Source organism: Paramisgurnus dabryanus, chromosome 11, assembly GCF_030506205.2.
Source record: "Paramisgurnus dabryanus chromosome 11, PD_genome_1.1, whole genome shotgun sequence".
In the NCBI taxonomy this organism is placed as follows: Eukaryota; Metazoa; Chordata; class Actinopteri; order Cypriniformes; family Cobitidae; genus Paramisgurnus; species Paramisgurnus dabryanus.
Genome location: NC_133347.1, coordinates 22,276,743 through 22,301,791, shown reverse-complemented (window position 1 = coordinate 22,301,791; position 25,049 = coordinate 22,276,743). Strand labels below are relative to the sequence as shown.

General features: G+C 36.6%; 3 protein-coding genes across 4 annotated transcripts; 1 reads left to right on the top strand and 2 right to left on the bottom strand.

Annotated features, from left to right (window-relative positions):
* Positions 1–2,926: 2,926 nt before the first annotated feature.
* On the bottom strand, positions 2,927–5,045 carry gpx8 (glutathione peroxidase 8 (putative)). Its single transcript, XM_065247426.2, has 3 exons — positions 4,806–5,045; positions 4,409–4,670; positions 2,927–3,626 (listed from the first exon to the last, which is right to left on the bottom strand). Exons 1-3 carry the CDS (start codon positions 5,010–5,012, stop codon positions 3,463–3,465), a joined length of 633 nt encoding a protein of 210 aa, XP_065103498.1. The 5' UTR covers positions 5,013–5,045; the 3' UTR covers positions 2,927–3,462.
* Positions 5,046–7,112: 2,067 nt separating this feature from the next.
* On the bottom strand, positions 7,113–14,313 carry anapc5 (anaphase promoting complex subunit 5). Its single transcript, XM_065247425.2, has 17 exons — positions 13,710–14,313; positions 13,547–13,626; positions 13,365–13,468; positions 12,139–12,361; positions 11,992–12,052; positions 10,645–10,746; positions 10,258–10,448; positions 10,003–10,084; positions 9,692–9,784; positions 9,384–9,565; positions 8,917–9,052; positions 8,682–8,756; positions 8,484–8,605; positions 8,291–8,398; positions 7,910–8,057; positions 7,561–7,723; positions 7,113–7,459 (listed from the first exon to the last, which is right to left on the bottom strand). Exons 1-17 carry the CDS (start codon positions 13,908–13,910, stop codon positions 7,248–7,250), a joined length of 2,283 nt encoding a protein of 760 aa, XP_065103497.1. The 5' UTR covers positions 13,911–14,313; the 3' UTR covers positions 7,113–7,247.
* A 2,196-nt stretch (positions 14,314–16,509) lies between these two features.
* On the top strand, positions 16,510–24,889 carry rnf34a (ring finger protein 34a). Of its 2 annotated transcripts, XM_065260094.2 has the most exons (9): positions 16,510–16,656; positions 17,505–17,723; positions 19,320–19,507; positions 19,612–19,813; positions 20,191–20,253; positions 22,055–22,256; positions 22,381–22,410; positions 22,701–22,742; positions 23,128–24,889. In XM_065260094.2, the coding sequence occupies exons 1-9, from the start codon at positions 16,651–16,653 to the stop codon at positions 23,310–23,312; spliced, it is 1,137 nt and encodes a 378-aa protein (XP_065116166.2). In that variant the 5' UTR covers positions 16,510–16,650; the 3' UTR covers positions 23,313–24,889. The 2 variants fall into 2 exon arrangements, with proteins under 2 accessions (XP_065116166.2, XP_065116167.2); XM_065260095.2 differs by lacking the exon at positions 22,701–22,742.
* Positions 24,890–25,049: the final 160 nt, after the last annotated feature.

The following is a 25,049-nucleotide window of genomic DNA, read 5'->3' as shown; positions in this document are numbered from 1 at the left end:
TGCGAAAGCCTGTGTGTTACATGCACAAATAAATAGATCACTCAAATATAAAAACACTGTTTTTAATTATCCTACACTTATTTTAGCTATATTATAAGGGAATATATGGGGCATGGTACTAAAATGAGCCAAACATTTTACAAGCCTGCCTTTTAAGTTCACCCAAAATGAAAAATCTGTCATTATTTTTTAACCCCCTTAAATTATTTCAATACGTGTACACATTTCTTTCTTTTGCTGAACACAAAAGAAGATATTTTTAGCAATGTCTGTTACCAAACAGTTTTTGAGCGCAATAGACTTCCATAGTATTTTTTCTTCCTACTATGGAAGTCAATGGCGCTCCTGCTTCCTGCTTGATTACAGATATCATCTTTTGTGTTCAGCAGAACAAAGACATTTATGGAGGTTTAACAACCAGATGGTGAGTAAATAATGACCAAATTTTCATTTGTGGGTGAACTGTTGCTTTAATATGACCTGCCATTGTATCCATTGTATGTTCTTGTTACAGGATTGGAATGATGTGAGAGAAAAAAAAACTATTAATTTTTTTTCTATCCTAGGTTGAACTGCCCCTTTAAAAACACATCTGTAAAATTACATAAAACAAGAGATAGACGCTCAACTGTACTACAATATGTAGTTAAGTTTCAGTGTGTGTTTATAAAATGCTATGTAAGTATGTGTAAATGATTCTCAACTGTTTATGCGTTTCACTAAACAAGTACAAATTGTTCCCATCTGTTACATTTAACTTACCTTGTAAACTCACGAGAGTCCTGTGGGGTTCAGGAGAATTATGCATATCATGATGTTGATGTGACAAGCATACAGACTTGTGTTACTGCAAACAGTTTTTGCCAGAATCCTCGTCTGCCACCCCATGGCTAAACAAAACATAAAAACAAAATAACAGTAGTGGATGATGCATAGACATAAGGGGGGAATGTATTAATGACAAACGTATGGACTGTAAACACAAATGAAAACCCATACGTCTGTATGTAGTGGTTTTTGAAGCACTGACTCCAGCTGCAGTCCACTCTTTGTGAAACAACTCCCTCACATTTTTGAATGGGTTTTGTTTTTTACAATCCTCTCCAGGGTGTGGTTATCCCTATTGCTTGTACACTTTTTTGAACCACATCTTTACCTTCCCTTCGCCTCTCTATTAATGTGCTGCTATAGCACTACTATAGGCAGTGAATATTCTAATTATATGTCCAATATTGACACTACAGTAAAGATATCAATCTCTGAATAACAAAGGTTCAGGTTTTTTACCCACTGTTTGTTTAGTTTTATTGACACACTGAGAAGGAAATGCTTTGCATAATTTTTATGCATTATGTTGGCACTTTAAAGTTCCCTTTGCCAGCAGCACACCTCTGTGCTGTCAAAGTGATCCATGGCCTTTTGATCAGAGCTCACTAAATGTCAGATCACAGCCGGCCAGCAGTAACCCCACCAGGCTGAACTTTGAAGCTGAACAACGTATGCCGCCACTTGTCTGGACATTTGGTACTTCTCTAATAACACTCCATCCAAAAAAAAAACTGTGTAATGGATTAGCTGGGTCAGGCTAAAGCCAATAAACATAAGGACAAGAAAGGTGGTCGCTATACAGGCTCAGTCTGAGTGCTCAGTCTCTTTGTCTCTTGAGAACCCATTTGTTTCTGCTTTTATCCTCGCTCACATCAGATATAAATTATGAGTATACACATGGGCAATCTTGTCCTATAAGTGATTTTTAGAAACCAATGCTGCAAGACCAGATCGAATTATTAAAACATGAAAAATAAATACACATGCATGGGATTAAAGCAACTAAAGTATTGACCATAACGTTTACCCCATAGTTAACACTATCCATAAGCCTTATCCATTTATTTTTACATGCTTTCAATCTGCCTTCTACAAAGAGAATACTAGATAGGAGTGCTTATGCTATAGGCAGTGGTATATATTACAATGTAAGCATACTAAACTATACACTAAATAGTGTATAGTGTAGAATCTTTATTTATAGTACATACTAAAACATTTTTACATGCACCTGATATTTTAAGAGACTGTATCATTTTGCCATCTAGTGGACACAAATATTACTAACACCTTCCAGTTTAAATAGTTTTTTTTAAAAACATTGGAATATAATTTATAGGTTTATCATGAATCAAAAATCACACCTTAAGTCAAAAAAAGTGACAAATCTATTTAAACCCACGCCTCATGACCTCACACATTGATGTAAACAGTCAAATGCTACAGAAGATATACGGATGTCTTTGAGAATAAACTTCAAAATCAAATTAATGAATAAATAAATCAGTGAGTGATAAAAGAGATAACGTCAAACAGGGCAGTTACCTTTAAGGACACATAGGCCCACTGGCTAAATAAGTACTCAAGCTCAAAGTTATCATTTAGTCCAATATGTTACAAAATGATATTCAATAAGAGTTGATCAATCACACAAGCCAGCCTTACTGCTATAATGGTGAATATTTGTCACTTGCCATGTCTAAACAAGAGTACGTCAATACTAATGTCATGTTTTCCCTATCAATATAATTATTTTTCCTAAAAGACAAGATGTATTCCCTAATAATTCAGTATTGGCGTTATTAGTGGCAAATAAACAATAGAAAATAAATAAATAAAAAATAATCATTATTGCCATTAGAAAAAAGGTCTGCTTTTTAGGATTTCCTTAGGCTTTTTTAGATTACATTTTAAATCAGTGTACCTATCTGAAGACAGAAATGTTTTATTTTTCATTTTTAAGCAAATGCTTTCTTATTATTAACCTCAATGTATGCATAGTTTAAAAAATTGTGATTGTGCAAATGTTTTCTTGTGAGAAATTGAAACAACTGTGTGGTTGCTTATAATATATAATCAAATAATGTTATTAACTCTCAAGCTCAAATCAAATGCCCGAAATAAATAAAAAACACACAGACTTGGGAGTTTTTTTTAAACCATACTTCAATCGCAATAATCCAAATCATTAACATTTACACATATGCCTACACACAAGCAGCAAAAGACAGGTCTTTTTCACTTTTATTCACATGACCCCAAACACTTGGGGGCGGTTTCCCAGGCAGGGCTTATCCTAGTCCCAGACTAAAATGCATGTTTGAGCAGCCTTCATTTAAAAACAGCTTGCATTGACATATCTTAACATATATTTTAGTCTCAAGATGCACACCGGTAATATTTTCTGTAAGGTATGTTATGTTTGTAAAAACTACAAACATAATGTTTGTCCTAATGTTATGTTTGTCTTAATATAACTAAGGCCTAGTCCTGGATTTAACTAAACACTGTCCAGGAAATCGCCCCAATATTCTCAAGGCAAAGGGCTCGGGATTTTGCCACAGAGCATCCATACGCACTTAAACGTGCCCACTGAAGAAATTATCTTTGAGTTTTTGAGAAGGTTTGTGTCCATTATAGTTCCTGTCTTTTCTTCAATATGATATTTCGCACAAGCGTTGTGACTTCCTTACGAATCTCCTCTATGGGCTCCTCAGGCTTCCAGAAGTTTACCACCTGGCCCTCAGAATTCACAAGAAACTTCCAGAAGTTCCATTTGGGTATTCTCTGTATTGAATCTACACATATAAAAAACAATAACAACAAAGTATTAGAAAATAAAAGCAACACTTATTAGCTCATTTATAAACTTTACTACACACCCGGGTCATTGCTAAAATTAATGGGGCCAAGGCTGATGACCACCACCACCACCAGGATTTTAGGGCCATCACTACCAGGAACTGGTTGTCCCTGTCTTACAACAATCCCACTCTCAGCACATGTAACACACATTTTCTGAAAATCCCAAGCGAATTGTCATTCACAGTAAAACATTCAATTTTGTCAAGATATTTTCTAATTTACTTCAACATACACTTGAATGAGCAGGTCTTTTTTCCTAGTGCCATCGCTTCTGACATAAACAGTACGTTTACATTTATGCATTTGGTAGACACATTTTTTCCAAATGACTTACAGTGCATTCAAGCTATACGCCATATTTTGTGTGTAGCCTGCGATTCAAGCCCGTGACCCTTGCACTACTATTGTGCAATACTATACCAATTGAGCTAAAGGAAGAGCACAACAGAAACCATGAATCCATGGACCAATTCTAGTGGATTTAAAGGTCTTACGAAATGGGAATTGTATTGGTTTTAAAGGAACCTATGGGGGTCTTCACAAATAATGTGTTTGGTTGTGTTGATAGGATGTTATGATAAGATAACTAATTAATCATTAAATCCTATGGGAATAATGCACAAACACAACATAAAGGAATTTTGTAATGGTTTTAACGTTAAACTGCTGATGGTTCATACTGGTTTGTAATGGAAATTGTTGCATGAGTTTTTACCAGTAATGAATTTGAAGGCAGGCTCCGCCTCTGATCCCATTATTTTGATTTTGCTGAAGATGGGAAAGGTCACACCGTAGTTGGATCTGGCAAAAGCCTCAATCTCTCGACTGGTACCGGACTCGGTGTCGCCGTATTGTGAGCAGGGAAAGGCGAGCACGTTGAAATGGGACGTCCCGAGCTCTCGATGAAGCTCTTGCAGAGAGCGATAATTTAGCTCCGTTAACTCGCTGCCACTCGCCACGTTTACAACCAGAGACGCCTACAGTAGCATCAAACACAGCCAATGCTTTACACGCGACACGTTCAGACAATAATGCACACACTTAGATGTTAAAATACTTCATTTGATTATTTCAAATCAACAGCTGTCTGGTCTTGAGATTGCATAACTTACTTTTCCTCGATACTTTCCCAGAGACACGGTCTTTCCTCGCGCGTCCTTTACTTCGTACGAGTAGAAATCTTTAGGTTTGCGTGACTTTGACACTTTGATTTGTATGAGATACAGTGAGCCCATGCACAAGGCTACACTGAGTAAGATTTTTAAGAGTTTGGCTCTGGAGGCTGAGGATTTGGTGGGGTATCCCCCGAGCGCCTCCATGTTGAGAGTATGCGTAGAAAAGCCAGAGACTGCGCGCTGTAGCTGAAGGTGGGATTTAAGGCATCAAGTTACACGCGACTGCAGAAACGTGTAATAACACGAGGTTTACCTGCATCATCCTTTTACCGGTCAAATGTTTAGAGTCATTAACTCCTTATTTTGTTATTTTGGGTCATTAACTCATTATTTTTTCCCCGCATTTTGGACTAATTGTAAACTCATCAAAACTATGTAGTGATACAAATAAACTATGGGATTATGTTGTGACTAAAAATGCAACCAAAAATAATTTATCTTATTAGCAGCATTTTCTTCATATTTATTTTAGTCTGCCATATTAAATACATTTTTGTTATAAAACAAAATAAAATATTGGCACAATTATTTTTGTCTAAAAAAATCATTTCAAACATTTAAGCATAAAGTAATGAGAAACATGGTGGTAAAAGAACGAATGATAGCTGCTATTAAAATATATATATATATACGTGAAAAAAGTGCACCAAATTAACAATTTAAGTACACTTAAGTCAATGTTTAAGTTTACACTAAAAATAAATTTAAGTATAACTGGTAGTAGTGATGGGCAACTGTTTCGAAAATCTGATGGTTCACCACTAGGGGGAGTTGATCACAAATGACCAGTGTCTAATGGTTAGGTGAACTCTGGTTTACTTAAAGAGTAACTAAACCCCTGGTCAGAGCCTGACTCCACCCACTGCAATATTTGAAAAATGCAAGAAAAGTGGGCAGATCCCAACAGAGATAGAGGGGACGAACTAAGTGTGTGGTGAGATCTTAACAAGGGCGTGGTGAGCTTGAACCTGCTTACGTCACGAGTTATTTATTGGACCCAACATCCAATAGGAAAATTCAACTGCAGTAGCCACCGTTCAACCTGAAGAGGGCAGCACTCAGACGTTTTTACACCATATATTGTAGTATTGAAACACTTTATATCCAAATGTCAAAAAAGTTACTAAAATCAATGAACAGCACTAATAAAGCATCATTCTTACAGATCATTAACTTAAAAAAGTTGGTTTAGGGTTTAGTTACTCTTTAATGGCGTAATTAAGTTAAAATTAAATATTTTATTTTCCCTAAAAGCATACTTTTAGAAAAAGCTGTGCAATTATTTTGTAAGATCTTTGTTGCTTTTACGATGTTGTCAACAGCAGGTGGCACCATATTTAGGTGTTTCGAGCGCTTCGAAACAGTGAATAATTTTTTGATGCAATTGGTTCAGTTGATCCGAAGCTTCGAAAAGATTCGTTTCTCCCATCACTAGTATTTAGAATAGTTTTAGTTCTACTGAAGTAGAACTATACTTTAAATGTAGTATATTTGTAGTGAATAACTTTTACAGTTTTATTTAACACAAAAAATGACAATGTACAACAAAATAATATGTTTAGTACATTAAAGTATACTTTATTTTACCTGCAAAAATTTGCATACCTTTAAAAAATGATAGTTTTCACTAGCACAAATTTATGTATTAAGTTTAATATAAAAAAAAAGATCAGCAAACAACAGATGTAACAATGAATATAATGGTCCAATTACAATCCTATAGACAATTATTTATAGGTATTAAAGCCAAATACCTTTTAAGAGATTAAACATTTTCCTGTTTTATATATTTAAATACGTTAAGTATCAAATTCCGTTTTAAAAAATAATTTTTACCTAATTTTATTTTTAAAATTAAAATGTATTTAAATTAATATTTAAATATGTTAAGTATCAAATTCCGTTTAAAATTTTTTTTTACCTTATTTTTATTTGATAAATTAAAATGTATTTAATTTAATTATTAAATTTGTTAAATATCAAATTCTATTTTTAAAAATAATTTTTACCTTATTTTTTATTTGATAAATTAAAATTTATTTTAACCTTATTTGTATAGTTTTTTCTTTTGTCTCTACGGTTTGGGTTAAAAAAGTATTTTCTATAAAGCAACCTTGTGAAAAAAACAACAACAGTATAGATTATAGAAAATTAAAAGACTGAATTAACAACTACACTATTTTGGCTGAAAACATGGTTACCATGGTACTTTTTCGTTTATAAAATGTAAAATAACACACACAGTTTTTCACATGCAAAACAAAATGTATTTTAATTACACGCACTTCACAAGGCACACCCTACAGTGCTGAAAATAACACTCGGATACACTCAGCAAAAGGCATGTTCTTTCATATAAACAATGACATCTGGGGTTGTCTAAAGACGATTGACAACAGTCATTCCAGTCAGTGGGAGCTCCTGATCAAGTAACCGGAACATCATTGCACATTTATTGCGTTGTGATACATTTCCTAGAGTGTGATGCAAGCGTGCCTGTAGGTAATACACATCCCTCATACGCTCTTTACAGTCAAGGTGGGAAAAATACACAGCTGCCTCCTCCAATGTGTGCATGGCCTGTTCTAGAGCTGCATGCAAGAGGAAAAACAAATCATTTACACATCCTCATTTAAAGACTGTGTGAGATAAATAAAAAGCAACAGAAATGTTACGTTGGGTGAGTCAGTACCCGGCAGTCTGTGTTCCTGATCAGCTGTTCCTGCCAGAGCCATCTGACAACGAGAAGCCAGCAGCAGAGCTCTGCCCTTGTCAATCAGAGACCCGTGAGCTAACACAGACTCCAGCACATCCTGAACCAATACTAAAGCCTGCTCAGGAATACCCAACATCAGCTGGAAAGAGAAAGATGGTAATAATAAATAACCATGACAATGTGACTCAATAGGATAGGGTTGTTTAATCCTTTTACTGAAGTGTTTGGTTCCAACTCATATTTATTGTACGCTCACTGGCTAACCTCTACCTCTTTACTTTTCATCAGCATTTGCCAGTAACTATAAGGGGTGTGTGGGTTGTACCTGTGTAAATGCCAGGTGTAAGACAGTCTCTGAAGCCAAACTCTGGAGGTTGTGCTGGCGTGACAGAGCAAGAGCCTGTAGCAGTAATGGCAGAGCTGTCGCAAAACCCGACGAGTCCCAGTGAAGTTCAGCAGAGGACAACATTACCCTACAGCACAGAGATACACTGAAGATTAACTCTCATGTGCCATGTGATCTCAACAGTAGTACAGTACACTTTTCTTTTTAATTTCCAAATACATATTTTGAGGCTGTGCTACATTCATGATACGAAAAGGTGATGGGTGTCTTATTGCTTTTATAAAATAATATATAAAAAAATACAATGAATAAAGTATTACTGCTATTGAATAAGCACATATTATTATCATATACACATACCTGATGATCATCTCTATGTTCTTACTCCTCTCACACAGCTGCTGCAAATGCTGTAGGATCTTAGATGCCTCAGACGTCTGATTCAATGCTTTCAATAACTGGGCTTTCCTGGACAGACACATGCATCCATCACATGCGCAAACCTTTAGTCTGTGTAAAAGAGTACAATATGTCTTCAGCGGTCTGCGCATACCTGTACAATCCTTCTGTGCTGTTCAAAGCAGAGATAGCCGCGACATGAGGTTCAGCCAAGTGGTATTTCCCATCATTCATAGCTTTCTCAAACTGAATTTTCAGATCACACAGCATCCAAAGCTGTTTAAATGCAAAACATATGTATTATATAAATTGCTGCTGATAGATGATAAACTGTGCTTGGAGGGAGCCTGACCTTTGCATGTTGAGTATGAGTAGGAAACCGCTGTTTAAGGTGTGTCATGATGTCACTTACAACACCATACAGGCCCTGAAGACAGGCAAAAGAAACATGTAAACATACCCAAATGCATGGAATACTGTAGATGTACAATGACATTAAGCATTCAGGAACAAGCCTACGGATTCAACAAACTACAAGTTACATGAATTGCATATTGATATGCTGTGGTAGATGTGATATAAGGCACCTGCTCAGCATGAAGCTCTGCTAGGTGGCAGAGGACGACAGCAATGGCCTCAGTGTTGCTCTGTTGTACGCTGAAGTTGACCTGGTCCAGACTATTCATGTTCAAGAGAAGTTGGGCCTGCTGTCGTGCCATTGTGCTACAGAGGAAACAGAGAGAATGAGACACATCCCATAATGCAAATTGTGCAACTGAATTCCACGCAGAATCGAAGCTGGAGTTTTTCAGAGTCTTATTAACGATATCATTTACATGCGATGCGAGTGTACATAAAAACATGACATGACAAAGCATACTACTATTCATGTGTCAAACTTAAAGCAATTTTGTATCAAATATTGTATTATTTAGTAAGCTATTGCATAACCAATTTTTCTTCAATGTCGTGCAGCCCTAAACTTAGCCAACCAAAACTCTTCAAAGTTATATGTTTATATGACCAATAAGATTTCACACAAATCATTTCTAACCTTTTGCCATACATCCTCCATATGGAGGTGGTCTGCGCCAGGCTAATTTCGATCAGCTCAGAAAGGCTTTGCTTCCAGTGCATGATGTCTGTACCCCGCAGAGCGTCCAGCAGCTTGTTAGCTGGGACGCCATGTTTTGCTCCCTGTTGGACCAAGGACTGAATTCCCAGAGATGCTAAATACTGCAAAAAAAAGGAGGTCTTTCTTAATGGTGTAATGGCATTACATAGCTGTGTATGTGCTCATGTATCGGAATGATAAAATAAACATTATGGCATTATGAGGGCTCTGTCAGAAAAGTTACTTACAGGGAGACAAAAGTGGGCAGCGATTTTCACAGACTCTTCAGTCAGTACAATGTTATCAGATCCTTTCATCTGTTCTAGTGTATACAGCCAACTCTAAAACACATAAGCAGAATATAGGACATTATAAGATTATTTATTTTTTACATAAAAGCATCCAACATAATGTAAATATAACCTTGAATCTTGATATATTTTTAATATTGATGGAATAAGGTCATGTCAGATTAAAATCAATGATTGAGAAACTTTGATGATCTCATTATTAGATTATGAGACCACAGTCTGGATTATCCATGAGAAAAAGCTCCTACCAGACAGTGCTGGAGACACACATGGTCATTTGCTTCTTGTGCAATGCGAATAGCTTCTTGCAGAGCCAGATCAGCCTGTTGACTTCACATACAAACACAAAAAACACATGAAATAAGTAAGTTAACCTCATACAGCAACTGAAGCTTTGGTTCCAATGATAAAATTTCAGCTGACCCATCTATTATTACCTTAAATACAAAGTTTCAAACACAACAAATGTAACGGTCTAAACACGATCAAGCACTAATACTCACTAGTGTCCAAAACGACAGTGCAGGGTTGCCAGATTCAGTACGGCGTAACGCAAACTGCGGCCATAGCCTTCATCTCCGTTGCTTTTCCCCTCTCCACCAGACAGAATGAGGCGGTCGAAATAGTGGAGGAGGCTGTGAGTGGAGATGTAAATATCCTGCACTCGTACGCTGTTTAGATAGCTGAGGTAATGCTGGGTACAGAGATTATAATGGATTAAGACAATTAGGTCCCATGAACATACGTCACATTAATACAATGGTAAATTGTTGAAGTAGCATATAAACAGTGAAGCACGTTAATATGATCATGGTTGTTTTATAATGACACATAACGCTTAAAGGAAAGCAACAATATCTGCCTTTCATTTAGAAAACATATAAACTCACAGCCTCAGCGAAGTCAGGATTGAACTTGAGGATGTTGTTAAGCTCGTCCTGTAGCTTAGCTGGTGAGAGGGCCTTGTTCTCATCATTCTTCAGCAGGTACGCCTAAAAGAAAAAAAAAATTACTTCATTATACAAAACAAACCGGACAGGTTCTGTTAGTGTTGTAGATCTCAAGACCGGTCTCAAGACCACTTTTTAAAGGTCTTGGTCATGACTTGGTCTCGTTGTAGGGGTCTTGACTAAAAAACTAGGTTCTGTCATGAAATCCAAATCACTTTTTACTGAAGATAAATGTACTGTGAAGAAATGGTTCACAAAAATATCAAAACTCTCTTATAATTTAATAATTTAATCATACCATCCCAGATGCGACAAAGCACGAATATGACAACTAATCACAACACACAAGAACCAATGAGATTTAAAGGTATCAACGTGCTGCCATATTTAAACCTACCGCTTTAAACCTACCGCATTTTTGCATGACTTTGGATACGAGACATATTGATTGCTAAATAAGCTCAAAATAGGAATAGTTTTCTCTCACAAATATATGAAATGTATGATTAAGATGGGATAGTTTTGTCTGACCTGACAAAGAATTGTGTGGTCGAAACGTTGTCTTTATAATAAATATTTAAAGTATTATTAGCAGTGTGCCGTTCTTTGTTTTTTCATTATAAGGTGGGATAGTTTAAAATATATTTTAACCCAGAAAAAACATACTTTACTAAAAGGAACACAAATTTTTTGGAAATAGGCTCATTTTCCTCCTACACTACACATCTGAGGTTCACCGTTATGGAATCTATTCAGCCGATTTCCGGGTCTGGCGGTACCACTTTTAGCATAGCTTAGCATAATTGATTGAATCTGATTAGACCATTAGCATCGCGCTAAAAATAGTCCCCAGCTAGGTAACTTTTAATGTGTTCAATGAAAGTTAAATTGAAAGTTACCTAGCTGGGGGCTATTTTTAGGCGCTGCGTAATATCATTGCACCTGTTGCAGCCATGGTAGGGCAGCAAAGTTCCTTGATTATTACATCGGAATGATAGTATAGTTCTTAGCAAACCGCAACTTTTAATTTTCTGTCGGTCTTGGTAGACGATGTAACTAGGCAAGTTTTAAATAAGAAAAATATTGAAACTCTTCGGTCATTTTTTAAACGCGATGCTAGAGGTCTAATCAGATTCAATGAATTATGCTAAGCTATGCTTAAAGTGGTACCACCAGACCCGGAGATCAGCTGAATGGATTCCAAAACGGAGCTGGGGAGCTGGAAAATGAGCACATTTGTCAAAAAAAGTGGAGTGTCCCTTTAAGTTTTAAGGGGCCACAACAAACCTGTCGAGCGAGGAAGTATTCTGCCTGTTTCTGAGATAAAGGACCTTGTGTATCATCAGACCTATGAGGAAAACACACCCACAGTCAGAACCACTCCCATGCAATAAACACAACTCTGGTGTCACTAATGAAATCAGATCTTCAGACCTCAGTTCAGACGGGTGTAGAGATGGTGTGTCCAGCTCAACATTGTCTATATGGTCAACACTGGGGTCTTCATTGCTTGTCAGCTCCATGTCTTCGGTGGTCAGAACAGACTGCTCAGGTTGGCTGTTGCGATGGCAATACTGCTGCAGGGATTTGTACAGCTTATACACCTGACTAAAAGACAGTTTATTGTAGGCTAGTAGCATCTGACGCATGAACAGACCTGGAAAGAGAGAGAAAAAATGCAGGGTCAGTTTCCAGAACAGGTTTTAGATTAATCCAGGACTACACCTTATTATATTAGGACATTTATGTGGTTTTTACAAACATACCTTACAAAAACCAATGCTAGTGCACATACATTTTAAGATATGCTTTCAGTTAAAAAAGCTCAAACAAGCATTTTAGCTATGGGCTAGACTTAAAGGGATAGTTCACACAAAAATTAAAATTCATTCACTTGCTCTCATGTTGTTACAAACCTGTATAAATGTCTTTGTTTTGATAAACACATAGGAAGATATTTTGAGGAATGTTTGTAACCAAACCGTTTGTTAGCCCCATTCACTTCAATAATAGGAAAAAAGAATACTATGGAAGTGAATGGGGCTCATGAATGGTTTGAGTCTTTACAAACAACAGCATCACTATGATATTTGTCCTCACAACAAATTTAGCGGAACGGTAAAATACTGTTTAAAAGTTAAGGGTGACTTATTCTTTACTTATAATCTTTATCAAATTTAAGAATAGTAGTCAAACCATACAATAACCCCAATGTGACCATGATAGTTATATTGTGACAGCAAAATAAATCAAAACTATGTTATATTTCAGCATCTTAAAATGTAGCTTTTTAAGGTCTTGCCATCTGTGAGATGCTTTTTAAAAGTTTTGGGTTCTTATTGGCTGCTTTGTCTTCATCGTTTGGTTTAAATCAATCATCCATATTTAAAATATTGTTTTTTTATTATTTTGTGTCAAAGAAATTAATGTTGACACACTTATATGTTTGCCTACAAAAATATTTCAATCATTTAAGGATACATCTTCATGATCATGAGAAACATTTCTGCAGTGACGCAAATCTTTCCATCAGGTGGAATATGCAAATCATACTGAATATGCAACATTTTGAAAACTCATATTGGTTGACCCATAATCTAAATACAGTCATATAATGTCCAGTGTGTTTACAGCAATGACACAGACAAATATGTTCATACCTACAACACTGGTTTTGAATGTCTCTGAATCGCTGAAAGCACTTGGTAGGAGAGTAAAGAAATGCTCCATGTCTTGCAACTCTCCATCAGCCATTACAAACAAACTGAAATAAAGAATCGGTTTTATAAACAATTAATATAATCTAAATCTATCCAACACAAGATATTAAAGATATTTTTACCTGATCTTAACAACATTGACCATCCGAGGACAGCACTCTTCCACTATCTTAAGAAACTGCTCCAGGGGTAAATCTGGACCCTGGACATTGCACATATACACAGCAAACATGAACTGTATGTACAAGCGGAGTGTTTTCATACATCTTTAAAAACTATGCATACCTGTTGTAAAGGTAGGATGAGTTTGTTAAGTCGTCTTCTGTCTAACAGTGCCATTGGTTTAGTTGTGGACATCTCATGGAGTAAATATAATACCGCAATCTTATATGGAGTGACCCAGTCCTTGATACCGAATATGTTTGCATGAACCACCCCATTTGTCATCATGGGATTGAAATACAAGCTTTCGTGCACACTGGCCATTGCAGACAATCAAATCTGTTTGTACTAAAGTTAGTACTCGTAGATGAGCGGAAATAAAGTAAAGCGATTCAATGAATTGTTTTATAAACATGAAGAGACTAGGGGTTTGTGGTACGTAAGCTCACATTGCGTTGATGATAACGGTAACGGAGCAATGCCGATTCATTTTCAAAGAAACTGTGTGGAATCTCTAAACTATTAAAACAAAAGCTAGAACTGAATAACTAGCAGAGCTGGAATCTTCACATGCACCATTTTTGGATAACGCTCTTCTTCTTCTTCTTCTTCTTCTTCTTCTTCTTTTGTTGTTTAAATGGCGGGTGGCAAACCAACTTAAGGTGCATTTACCGCCACCTACTGGATTGGAGTATGGAGCACTACTTGGTTGAATACATTTGGTGATAAAAAAAAAAAAAAAAAAAAAACAGGAAAAGAAAAATTAATTAATTTATTTAAAGATATTTAATGATAACCTCTATATCTTTTTTACCAGTTCTGTATCCTTTAAATATTTTAATAACTCCTCACGTATTTTATAATTTGTTCCTTCTCCTAATATTTCCTCGAGTGAAAGACTACTTACATTCCCATTCTTTAGTAACTGAACCAGTTCAATTCTTTCTCTGTTGTATGCTATACATTCTAGTAATACATGCTTTACTGTCTCTGGATATCCACATTTATCACAATTACCTGTTTCATGTTTACCTTTTTTATATAGACTTTGATTTAGTGCCGAATGCCCAATACGTAACCTTGTTATTATTACATCATTTTTCCTGTTATTTATCATCGTTCTTTCCACACCCACTTTTCTTTGTATACTATATAGATGTCTTTTGGATAACGCTCTTCGAAATACCCTCTCATTTCCGTTTACGTTTCAGGACGCACTACAGAACACAGAAAATTCAACAAAGATTATAGACACTAACTACACTGCACTGATATTACTGTGAATGGAAAAAGTGCGACCGCTCTAGCGACAGAGGTCCCGCTTGGCGCCATCAAGAGCCAGAAAAAAATGGTACAGTTGATGTCAGGTTTAGCTGTTTGTCTGAAACATTGTTTATTGTGACCTTATCAAGCGATTTTAAAGACATCAGCCTTCATCCGTTTAAGTAGTTAGGACTTGGTCTTGTTTGACTGAAATAGCTTCACGGAGGAGTTTGCATGTTCACTAAACATTACAGAAAAGAAAACATTCAACATTACATAACATACAAAACAGGGGGAGACGCATAACAGACCTTACACATTAACATACATAGTTTACACAGAGAAAAAAAAATAGTAAATAAATAAATAAATTTCCATTACAAAGCCACACGAACCAGATCATCATAAACTAGATAAGATTTTCCCAGTATAAGAGATGTTTTATTCTTTTTCTTAATTTTAAGATTTGTTTTAAGAGATTCAAAGAACATTTTTAAATCTATACAAAAAAGATTAAAGGCGGGTTTTGTTGATAGTATTTTAGATTTATGAAAATTAAATTTCCCTAATAGAATCATCAATTTTAGTGCAAAATCAACATCAGAGGAGCCAGAACTACATTCCAGAATTCACGGAGGAGTTGGATATGGCTTGCGAGTGCGGAGACTTCTCGTGAAATGACCTCGATTCGATTGCGTTTCAGACCGCACCGTCGAGCGCAGATTAATCGATGGTGCCCCTATTTTTGACATTTAACTACAAGTTCAGCCAGCAGTGTGTTTAAAATATATTACACACGTGCAAGCGTATATTAGCCTAATTTTGATGGTGTTTCAGCAAATGTAGCCAGCCATGAAAAGCATACTGAATGAACTATGTGATTATTTTGTTGTTATACGGCAGAGGGCGCCAATAGTGAAAATGTTTATTCAAGGCCACATTAATCACATTTAAATCAGATACTGAATGTATTTTAGATCTGTTTAGAGACAAGCACTAATTATGCTAATTTCATTTTTTTAAATCCTTGTAAATCACTGGAAAAATAAGGATCAAAATACATCACTAATCTGTACATAAAACCTTTACACTTTCTTTAAAAAAAATGTTTAACAAAAAGACTGACCAACAACAATCGTCATCTAAAAATGCTGTCAGAAAAGCTGGTCAAAAGGAAAAATGTAGTTATTAATTATGCATTGAAATCTGCTGCCTGGAACAGCAACAATGCCCTTTACGACTCATCTTTAATTAATACTCGGTTTCTGAGTTGTGAAAATCAACAAATGGTTCGCGGGTCAATTTACACTTTAATAATCACTACAAAAGAACTGAGTGTTCCATTGCTAAACTATGTAATCATAGACTCAGTAAATCACATGCTGATAGTTCAGGTTAGTAAAGTTCAAACCAAATTTAAATAATGAAATATATGAACTCTGAAAAGCGTCAATTTATCACGAGAAAAATGTTAATTCAAAGAAATTTCACCAGGTAGAATGTACATCATATATAGACCTATTATACATATCTATATATACAGTAAATGAGAAACATTAGTCCATCCGCACGAACTTCCGCTGCCTGCAATACTGAATGTAGAAGATGATTGGTTGTTTGATATGCGTCACAGCCGAGCCATAGCTGCGATTGGCTAACAGCGTGACTTTACCGTTGCATAGCGCTCTTGGTGAGGCTGTACAGAGCGACTGGAAATGAAGAGTTGGCAGCCGTTTATAAGCCATGGACAGTCTGCCTTTATATACAGCCGGGTGAATCCTTGCGGAATCTTGGGATTGCTATGAAGGTAAAGTCATTTTTCTATTGTAACTTATATGATGTGTTTGCAAGTTGTTTATCTAATGGCACTATAATGTTAGCATGAATCATTTGCTATGTTGCATTATTGTTAGTACATTAAGTAACAGTTTTCACAGCTTAGCAGCATGAAACGCGTTTTGGCATTTTAATAATCTGTATATTATAACCTATAATAATTATCAGTATATAATATCAGCCCTTATCTAACAGCTACAATGGTCAATGATCAGTTTGTTTATTTTGAAAAGGTGAGACCCAGCAACAGGAGAGATCCTTCATTGTGCTTTTGGCAACACAATGACAATTGGGACTTGACTGTCCTGTTGGCTTCCTATGGAAATAAAAACACCATGGTTACTCTCTGTTGAGAATCAGCTGTTTATCTGCAGTCGGAAGTCATTTAAAGTACACTAATCCCTTGTTATAGCTTAGCCCTAATGAGATGATTGATCCCTGTCAATGACAGATATTTTAGGGCTGAACATTTAGAATGACTCAATGTGGGGAAGTAAATCCCTGTGTCCCCAGAAATGGTATCGCCTGCTCAAAATGTTTAGTCTTGAAGTGTCCTAACAGGTTTTTATTAATGTTGAAGGTGGATTATCGGGAATACCTGTTTGCCATCATGTGATGAGCATTTATTTTAGATGCATTTACAGTACATTACATTTGCATTTATGCTCCAGAGTAAACTTTCTTTGTTTAAGGAGTCAACAATAAGCGTAGTCTACAAAGTTATATTTACATTCCAGACCACAGAAAAAACAGCTATGCTTTTTGTGGCAGTGTGTTTATACATTTTTGAAACCTAAAGTCTGAATGCCTTACATGCAGGCGGGGGCTTCGTCCATGTGGGCATCATGTTGTGGTCTACTGAATGAGGTGATGGGGACCGGGGCAGTCAGAGGGCAGCAGCCAGGATTTGGAGCAGGTGCGGGGCCGTTTCGTTTTGCTCCCACTGCAGGATACTCCACTTACCCCCCAACTAACTCGAGCAGCACCAGTTTGCTCTGTCAGGCGTGTGGACAAGCCTTTTCTGTCTTTAGAAGAAGGGTATGTAGACATCCACACTTACCACAGTATATTCAGATCAGTTATGTTCAGATTTTGGCCTTTTATTAAAAGCTTTTAGGTTAAAAGACCAGAATTTGACTTCTTCCCTTTCTACGCACAAACAAAGATTTTAAAGGGCACCTATTATGGCCTTTTTACAAGATTTAATGTAAGTCTCAGGTGTGCCCAGAATGTGTATGTGAAGTTTTAGTTTAAAATACCCCACAGATCATTTATTAAAGCATGTCCAAAATGCCCCTATTTAGGTGGGAGCATCTGTTTTAATGTCTGTACCTTTAAATGCAAATGAGCTACAGGTCCTCACTTACTTACAAACAGACAGTGAGCACTTTCAGTTAAAATACATCTGATTAATACAGTCTGAGACAATAGTATCTGGGTGATTCTCACGAAAACTTGGTTTTAAAAATGTCAAGCATGAAAATGTAAAAATTGCTTGAATTTACTTTTTTCCCACCAGACATTGAAAAACAAAGTCTGGAGTAAATGGGAACATTAATTTAAACACTTTTACTTATCATTTAACACTTTTTGTAACATAATTTAAAAAAATTAGTCCTAAAAAATCTCATTACCGCAACAGTCAGAAAACATCAACACTGACATATTTTCAAAATGACATGACAAACCTGAAAGAACATAATTTGGAGATTCTGCACATGCATTTAAAATCAAAGTATTATGCTTCTATTAATTAAATTAACATTTAATAAGCATTTGTTGCGGTAATGATAATCAAAATGTCGTGTAAGCTTTCTGACAAGACAATATTTCAAATTAACTGTAAAAAAATTATCTTACCTGGTAGCCATCTTGAAGTAACTGGTCCAAACTTTATTAAAATTCTGTATGTGTGCTTAAACTGTTCTCAAAAAGTGTTGCGGAGGATGAGAACATCAGGCATGGACACATCATTTTCCTAATTTTTCTTCATTATTATTATACATGAATATTCAGTAAATATTTTTTCTGTCATCTAAAGTAGTCTAGCTAAACATCCATTTATTTTTTTTCTAAATATTTTTGTGTTAATTCGATTGAATTACAACATAACGCATGTTCAAACACAGCCGGACACATTGCGGTAATGAGAATTTCAGCAGAAAATGAGATAAAATTGACAAATTATAAATTCTTATGTTGAAATCACACATTGTGCAAGGTAGAACACAGTATTGTGTTAATTCTGATGCTTTTTAATATTACTATATTACACATTTTATAGCTAAAATCGTTAGTGCCGTTGTGTTTCAATGGTTTCGTGAGAATCACCCATCTAGTGGACAGAGAACAACTCGCTAAGGGTGGAAACTATGGTAATGCAGGGCTGTGAGTGGGTGGGGCTTTATCAGTGTGACCTCACATTGTAACGGGGATTAAAAATCATAGAGCTGGTGGATTTTTTTCATCGTAGGATTGTTGTGTTCACAGCCAACACACACTGTCCAAACGCCTTGTAAAAGTGGATTTTGCATAATGGGTGCCCATCAATCTCTTTACAACCTAGTCCACTGTCCTTTTATGCAGGATGACATTTTAAATAAGGGTCATAAACTCTCTCTTCTTGTATCCTAGCACATCTGTTGTGACTGTAAGAAGAGTTTCTGTTCGCTGTGCTGTGTACTTCAGGAAAACTTGCGCAGGTGTACAACTTGTCATCTGCTAAAAGCCACTGCATTTCGACGGCCTCAACTCATGCGTCTGCGCGTTAAAGATTTGAGGCAGTATCTTACACTACGCAACATTAACACTGACACCTGCAGGTATATCGAAAAACTTATTATTATTATTATTATTAAAATGCATATTATGTCAATTTTAGAATTGTTTCAATTGTAAAAATTAAAAAAAATGATTTTTAACCAAGGGAGAAGGAAGACCTTGTGGACTTGGTGCTTTGTCACCAAGGTGCAGAGAGTGAAGATGATCCAGACACGCCCTCTCTTCAGTCACGGCCCTTTTATAGCCCGCCTCCTTCAACTGAAGAGCCCACTTCCCCTCTCTCAGCACTTTCACCCACTCATGGAGAACCAATCAGTAGAAGCAACAGCTCAGAGTCCATAAATCAGGTGCGCCCTAATAAATCTGTGCACATGTGTTTGTAGGATATGCATAAGTGTGCAAATTTTTTGCATGCTTGGAATGCTTACATCACCAAATATATATAAAATACAAAAGCAGTGCAAACTGTGTGGTATACTGTGTCCCACAATGCACAGTGCTTGACTTGCTTGTTTATCATTGCATACTGTAGATTTCTCAATTTTTTTTAGTAAATATATTGCAAAATGCAACAGTGAAAATGGCTGCGACGCAATTGGTCTTTGACTTTGTTACCAAGAGGGTTGATATGATCTATAAACTCAATGCTATTTGAGTCAGTAATTGGTAAATACTTGCATAGAAAGCTAACTACTGTTTCTTCATAAATCTTTGTTGTTGGTAGGATATTGAGGACTCCACTTCAGTGTCACTCCTCAACCTTGACCATACAGAACACACACCAGAGGTGAGTTAAGTTACAGCAGTCTGACAGGTGTAACACATGGTCAAGGGGTGTGATTTTTAAAGATGCACTGTGTGTTTCTTTCAGGAGGATTTCTTAATAGCAATGCAAATTAATATACACAACAGGATTATCAGTGGTGTATATAGACCTTACATATTGAACTATAATGTTTTTAAGGGCCGTTTTATCTACATACACCACGGGTCCCCATACATGGAAACAGACAAACTGTTCCATAGAGCACATTTTGTCAATACGTTGGCTCAGACGACGCCATGTTTGTCCTGTGGCGGCTACCGTATCTTCTCTGTGTTTTAAAAGGGAGGGGTGAGCTGTGGACTAGTGAGTCCCGCTTTTTTTAAATGATTTGGCCCGCCCCACACAACTATTATCTATTTTTACAACCTGCCCCGCACCCACGACCATTAAATAGACATACTAGGCATTGTAATGTAAATGAAAACAGGCTTTATCTCAGCCTAAAAGTGCTTGGAAACAGCCATTAGATTACATCACCCTGTAAACTGGCAACAACATATGTTTATGAACCATAGAAAGTAGCATGGTCATACCCGTACCTCGTCTTCCATCTTCACTTTTATTTCTTAGTTCGTTTGTTTTGTCGTCGTGGCGGGAGTTGCATGGCGCTTTTGTGACGTGAGGCCAAAGGTTTGGGGATATCATGTAAGTTACATTGCTACGTAGGCCTGCGTATTGTAACCTTATCAAATAACCTAATAAAATATAAAAATATATATTCCCAAATATTTAATATAGGCTATAAGGAATTGCACTCAACATGCAATGCAAAATGCATTTTTTCGCCCAGCAAATAAAGTGACTTTTAATAAATGTATTATTTTAAGTAAATCTTTACCCGCCCCAAACCGTGTAATGAGACGACCCATGCATCACTACTGAACCGTTGGTTGCAATCTGCAAGTCTACTTACAGCACCTTTAAACATAGTTTGTCTTAAAGTTCACCCTAAAATAAAAATTCTGTTATCATTTTCTTATCCTCATGTTGTTCTTATTGAGTTTTTATTTTGATGAACACAAAAGAAGATTTTTGATAAATGATGTTGAGCACACAGCTGATTGTAAATATTGACTTCCATAGTAAAATGCATATTATGATAGTATTGTGATAAATGATAAAGAAGATATTTTGATAAATGATGGTAAGCACACAGTTGACCGTTTCCATTGAATTCTATCGTATTTGTTTTTCCTACTATGGAAGTCAATGGTTAAAATCAGCTGTGTGCTTACCATCATTTATAAAAATATATTTTGTGTTCATCTGAAAAAAGAAAGGGAAAGAAAGGAAATTCATACAGATCTAAAACAACATGAGAGTGAAAAAATGATGATTTTCATTTTTGGGTGAACTATCTCTTTAAAGCATATTAAAAACACTATAGACATTAGACAACAATAATAACATGGTCGGAGTCGATGGTGTAGTCGTGGGTAGCACTCCGACATGTGGTGCTTTCGCACTTTCGGCGACCCAAGTTTGATTCCCGGCTCGTGGTCATTTGCCGATCCCATACCCCTCTCTCCTCCCTGTACTTTTCTGTCCTCTCCTCATTCACTGTTAATAAAATGAAAAAAAAATAAAAATAAATAAAAACCAATAAAAACATGATTTTCACCACAGGGGGACTTTAATATTTTAATATTTATAAAATGTTTAATATTTTGTTATTCTGTTATAATAATAATATTTTTTTAAACATGATGCAAAAATGGGTACGGATGATTTGGAGACGCTTAACTAAATGGTTTGTGGTCAGGTGAGTCCTCAGACTCGTCGACGGGCTCGAGCCTCTCTGTCGGATCTGTCTTGTGTTGATGACGTGGAGCAGCTGACCGTACGCCAGCTGAAGGAGATCCTGGTCAGGAACTTTGTGAGCTTCTCTGGCTGCTGTGAAAAGTGGGAACTGGTAGAGCGAGTCAGGAGGCTTTACCGGGAAAACGAAGAGAATCGCAAATCAAGTGAGTGCCACTGATCCAAATATAAACTTATAAATATAAAAATATCACACGTTTGTTGTGCTGTGAAGCAAGATTACAATAGTCTCTCTCTGTCTCTCTCTTTTTCTCTTCCCACTCTCTCTAGTGGAGAATGTGAACAACCCTATCACCGCAGGTACTAAAACACTTCAGTTATGACACTAAAGTCTGACTTTTCGTAGTCTTGACTTGGTTGTAAAATAGTTAAAAGGCATACAGTTCAAGAGCATCATCCTAGAGTAAAATAGAGGTCAGGTTAATCTGTTAAGTGCTTTTTTACAAGTGTAGGTCAGGTTAATCAGCTAAGTGCTGTTTTACAAGTGGATGTTTATTAAGTTATGGTATTTTTGTACATTTTAAAGATAAAGCTAGCTCAACATAAGTCAGATACTGTCTAATAGCTGTGCTTTGCTACTCCCATTTAAGTGGTAGCTTATCCCCCTCCTATCTACAATGGCGGGATCGGAGGTAAGGCTTGCGATTGGTGGAAATGTTACCAGGTCACACACCTACGATGCACTGCAGTTTGTGATGTCATTGCACTGCAACCCTTTTCCATGCATGGCCACTGCCATTAACAGATAGCATGTGATATCAAAGCAATGCATGATGTGTTTGTTTAGACAGCCAGGGCAATTCATAATACTTTTAATAATTCAAAGTGCTTTATGTAATGAAGATGGGAATGTTAAAGGCGGTCCGCATTTTGTTGGTCTGATCTGGAATGTTGTGTTTTACCCCCATTTCATCCCTTAGCTTCATGAAGTTGTACTGTTTTGTTGTATGATTAGGGTTCTTATGAATTGCAAAATACAAGACTGGATACATAAGTAAAGTCTTTTTCCTACTGCAGATGGTTGCAAGACCCAGTTATCCAGCGATGACAACCTGTGTCGTATCTGCATGGATGCTGTGATTGACTGTGTGCTGCTGGAGTGCGGTCACATGGTCACCTGCACAAAATGTGGGAAACGCATGAGCGAATGCCCTATATGCAGACAGTACGTCATCAGGGCTGTGCACGTTTTCAAGTCCTAAAACTGCTGGAGGAATCCACTTTAGTCCAATAAAACAATACGCCCCACCTGCAGACTGCTTTGAATTACGTACCCTTGCTGGACACTGCCCCGACAAGTGCCCATCCCGATCAATGAAAGTCATAAGACGTTCTCCGCTTCGTGAGGTTTCATGAATATGACTTTGACCTCGATGAACACAGACAGTGGTCCACAGTGGCTTTTTCATGCACAAACATTCCACAAGCTCTTCAAAGTGGCTCTGTAATAATATGCAATTGTTCAGCGACACCTCACAGCCTTGACTCGATGTCTCGCAGCTTTAAGACATACACATGCTGCTCATCTGTCTCACGAGAGCACTTTGAGGAGGGCAAAAATCAAGCATTATCAAATCAAGTGTGTTTATGCATCACACATGGACAATACACCATTTCTCAGGATGTAAGGAACTGAATGTTCTCAATGTAAACGTGCTATTGTTTCCTGCTTGTGTTAGGAAGTGTTTCTGGATTCTCAAAAAATGTCATGAACCCCATAATAACAAAGTGTGACCCTGTTTATAGCACTTCACCCTCTTTGCATTCCAAATTTTGAACCTATTGGCTCATGTCTCCATCTACGCTTATCTCTGCCTGACTGAAAACAGTTGGTCAGGTGACTTCTGCTGAGCACTTTTACAGTACGTGACTTGAAAACCAGCACACCCACCAGACCCCAACCAAACTAATGTTGATAAATCACTTATGTGTGACATCATCACTGTCAATATCGTAATTCTCAGGCAGTGTGCGACGTGCACTAGTTTCTCTGTGTGGATTAAGGTAAAGTGAAATAATAGCACTAACATAACATCTGTTCATTCACTATAACCCAAAATTATGCACTTGTGTAAGAGAAGAGGTGTGGTTTAGGTGCCAAATGAAGTGCTTGAGTGTCTGTGATTCCAATGTGCTGTAGTTTTTCCCATTGTATTAGTGTGTGAATGTGTAAGGTTTTTTTTGTAGCTCTTGTTTGCACTGAACTTGAGGAAAAATGAATCAGTAAAACTTAATACAAATTCATTTAAAAATATGATAACATTGACATCAAAACATTCCCTAATGCTTACAGCCTCTACACTCAAACATGGACAAACCCAGCAATTGGGTTAAATAAACCCAGAAAATGTTTATACTTGACCCAACAATGGGTTAAAACAACCCAAATTACCACCTAGATGGCAATACACCCATGGCGGAGCTGCTGACTTCAGAGCTGATCTGCCCCGGAATCTATTGCTATCTGGGAAGAATTATAAGGAGTGTATTGCTGTGTGACGACTTGGTTTACTTTATAAATATATAATTTGCATTTTAATGAATATTCAGATTTATTACACCTTTAACATTTTGTGTATGACATTTTTCTTGTTTGCCAATTAAGATGCATTTATTTTTCTTAACAAAATATCTTCATTTCCTTTGGTTGGTTGCTCAGCTACTTTAATATAGAATTAAAAACTTGGATTAAAAATTGTGTTTTAACTTACCCTTGTGGTCCTTAAATAAAAATGCAACAAAATAATGTACCTTAAATATAAACATTATTTCCCACTGATATTGCTATATTCTGTGTTTTATATATTGAAACAGGAAATTTTGCCATGATTTGATATCCGATAGTCAGATGCTGATGATATCGGGGGAAAACATTAAAAAGTATATGTGCAGTAATGTATACATGGGCTCAAAACAAAGCACAGGTGGACTAAAGGCTA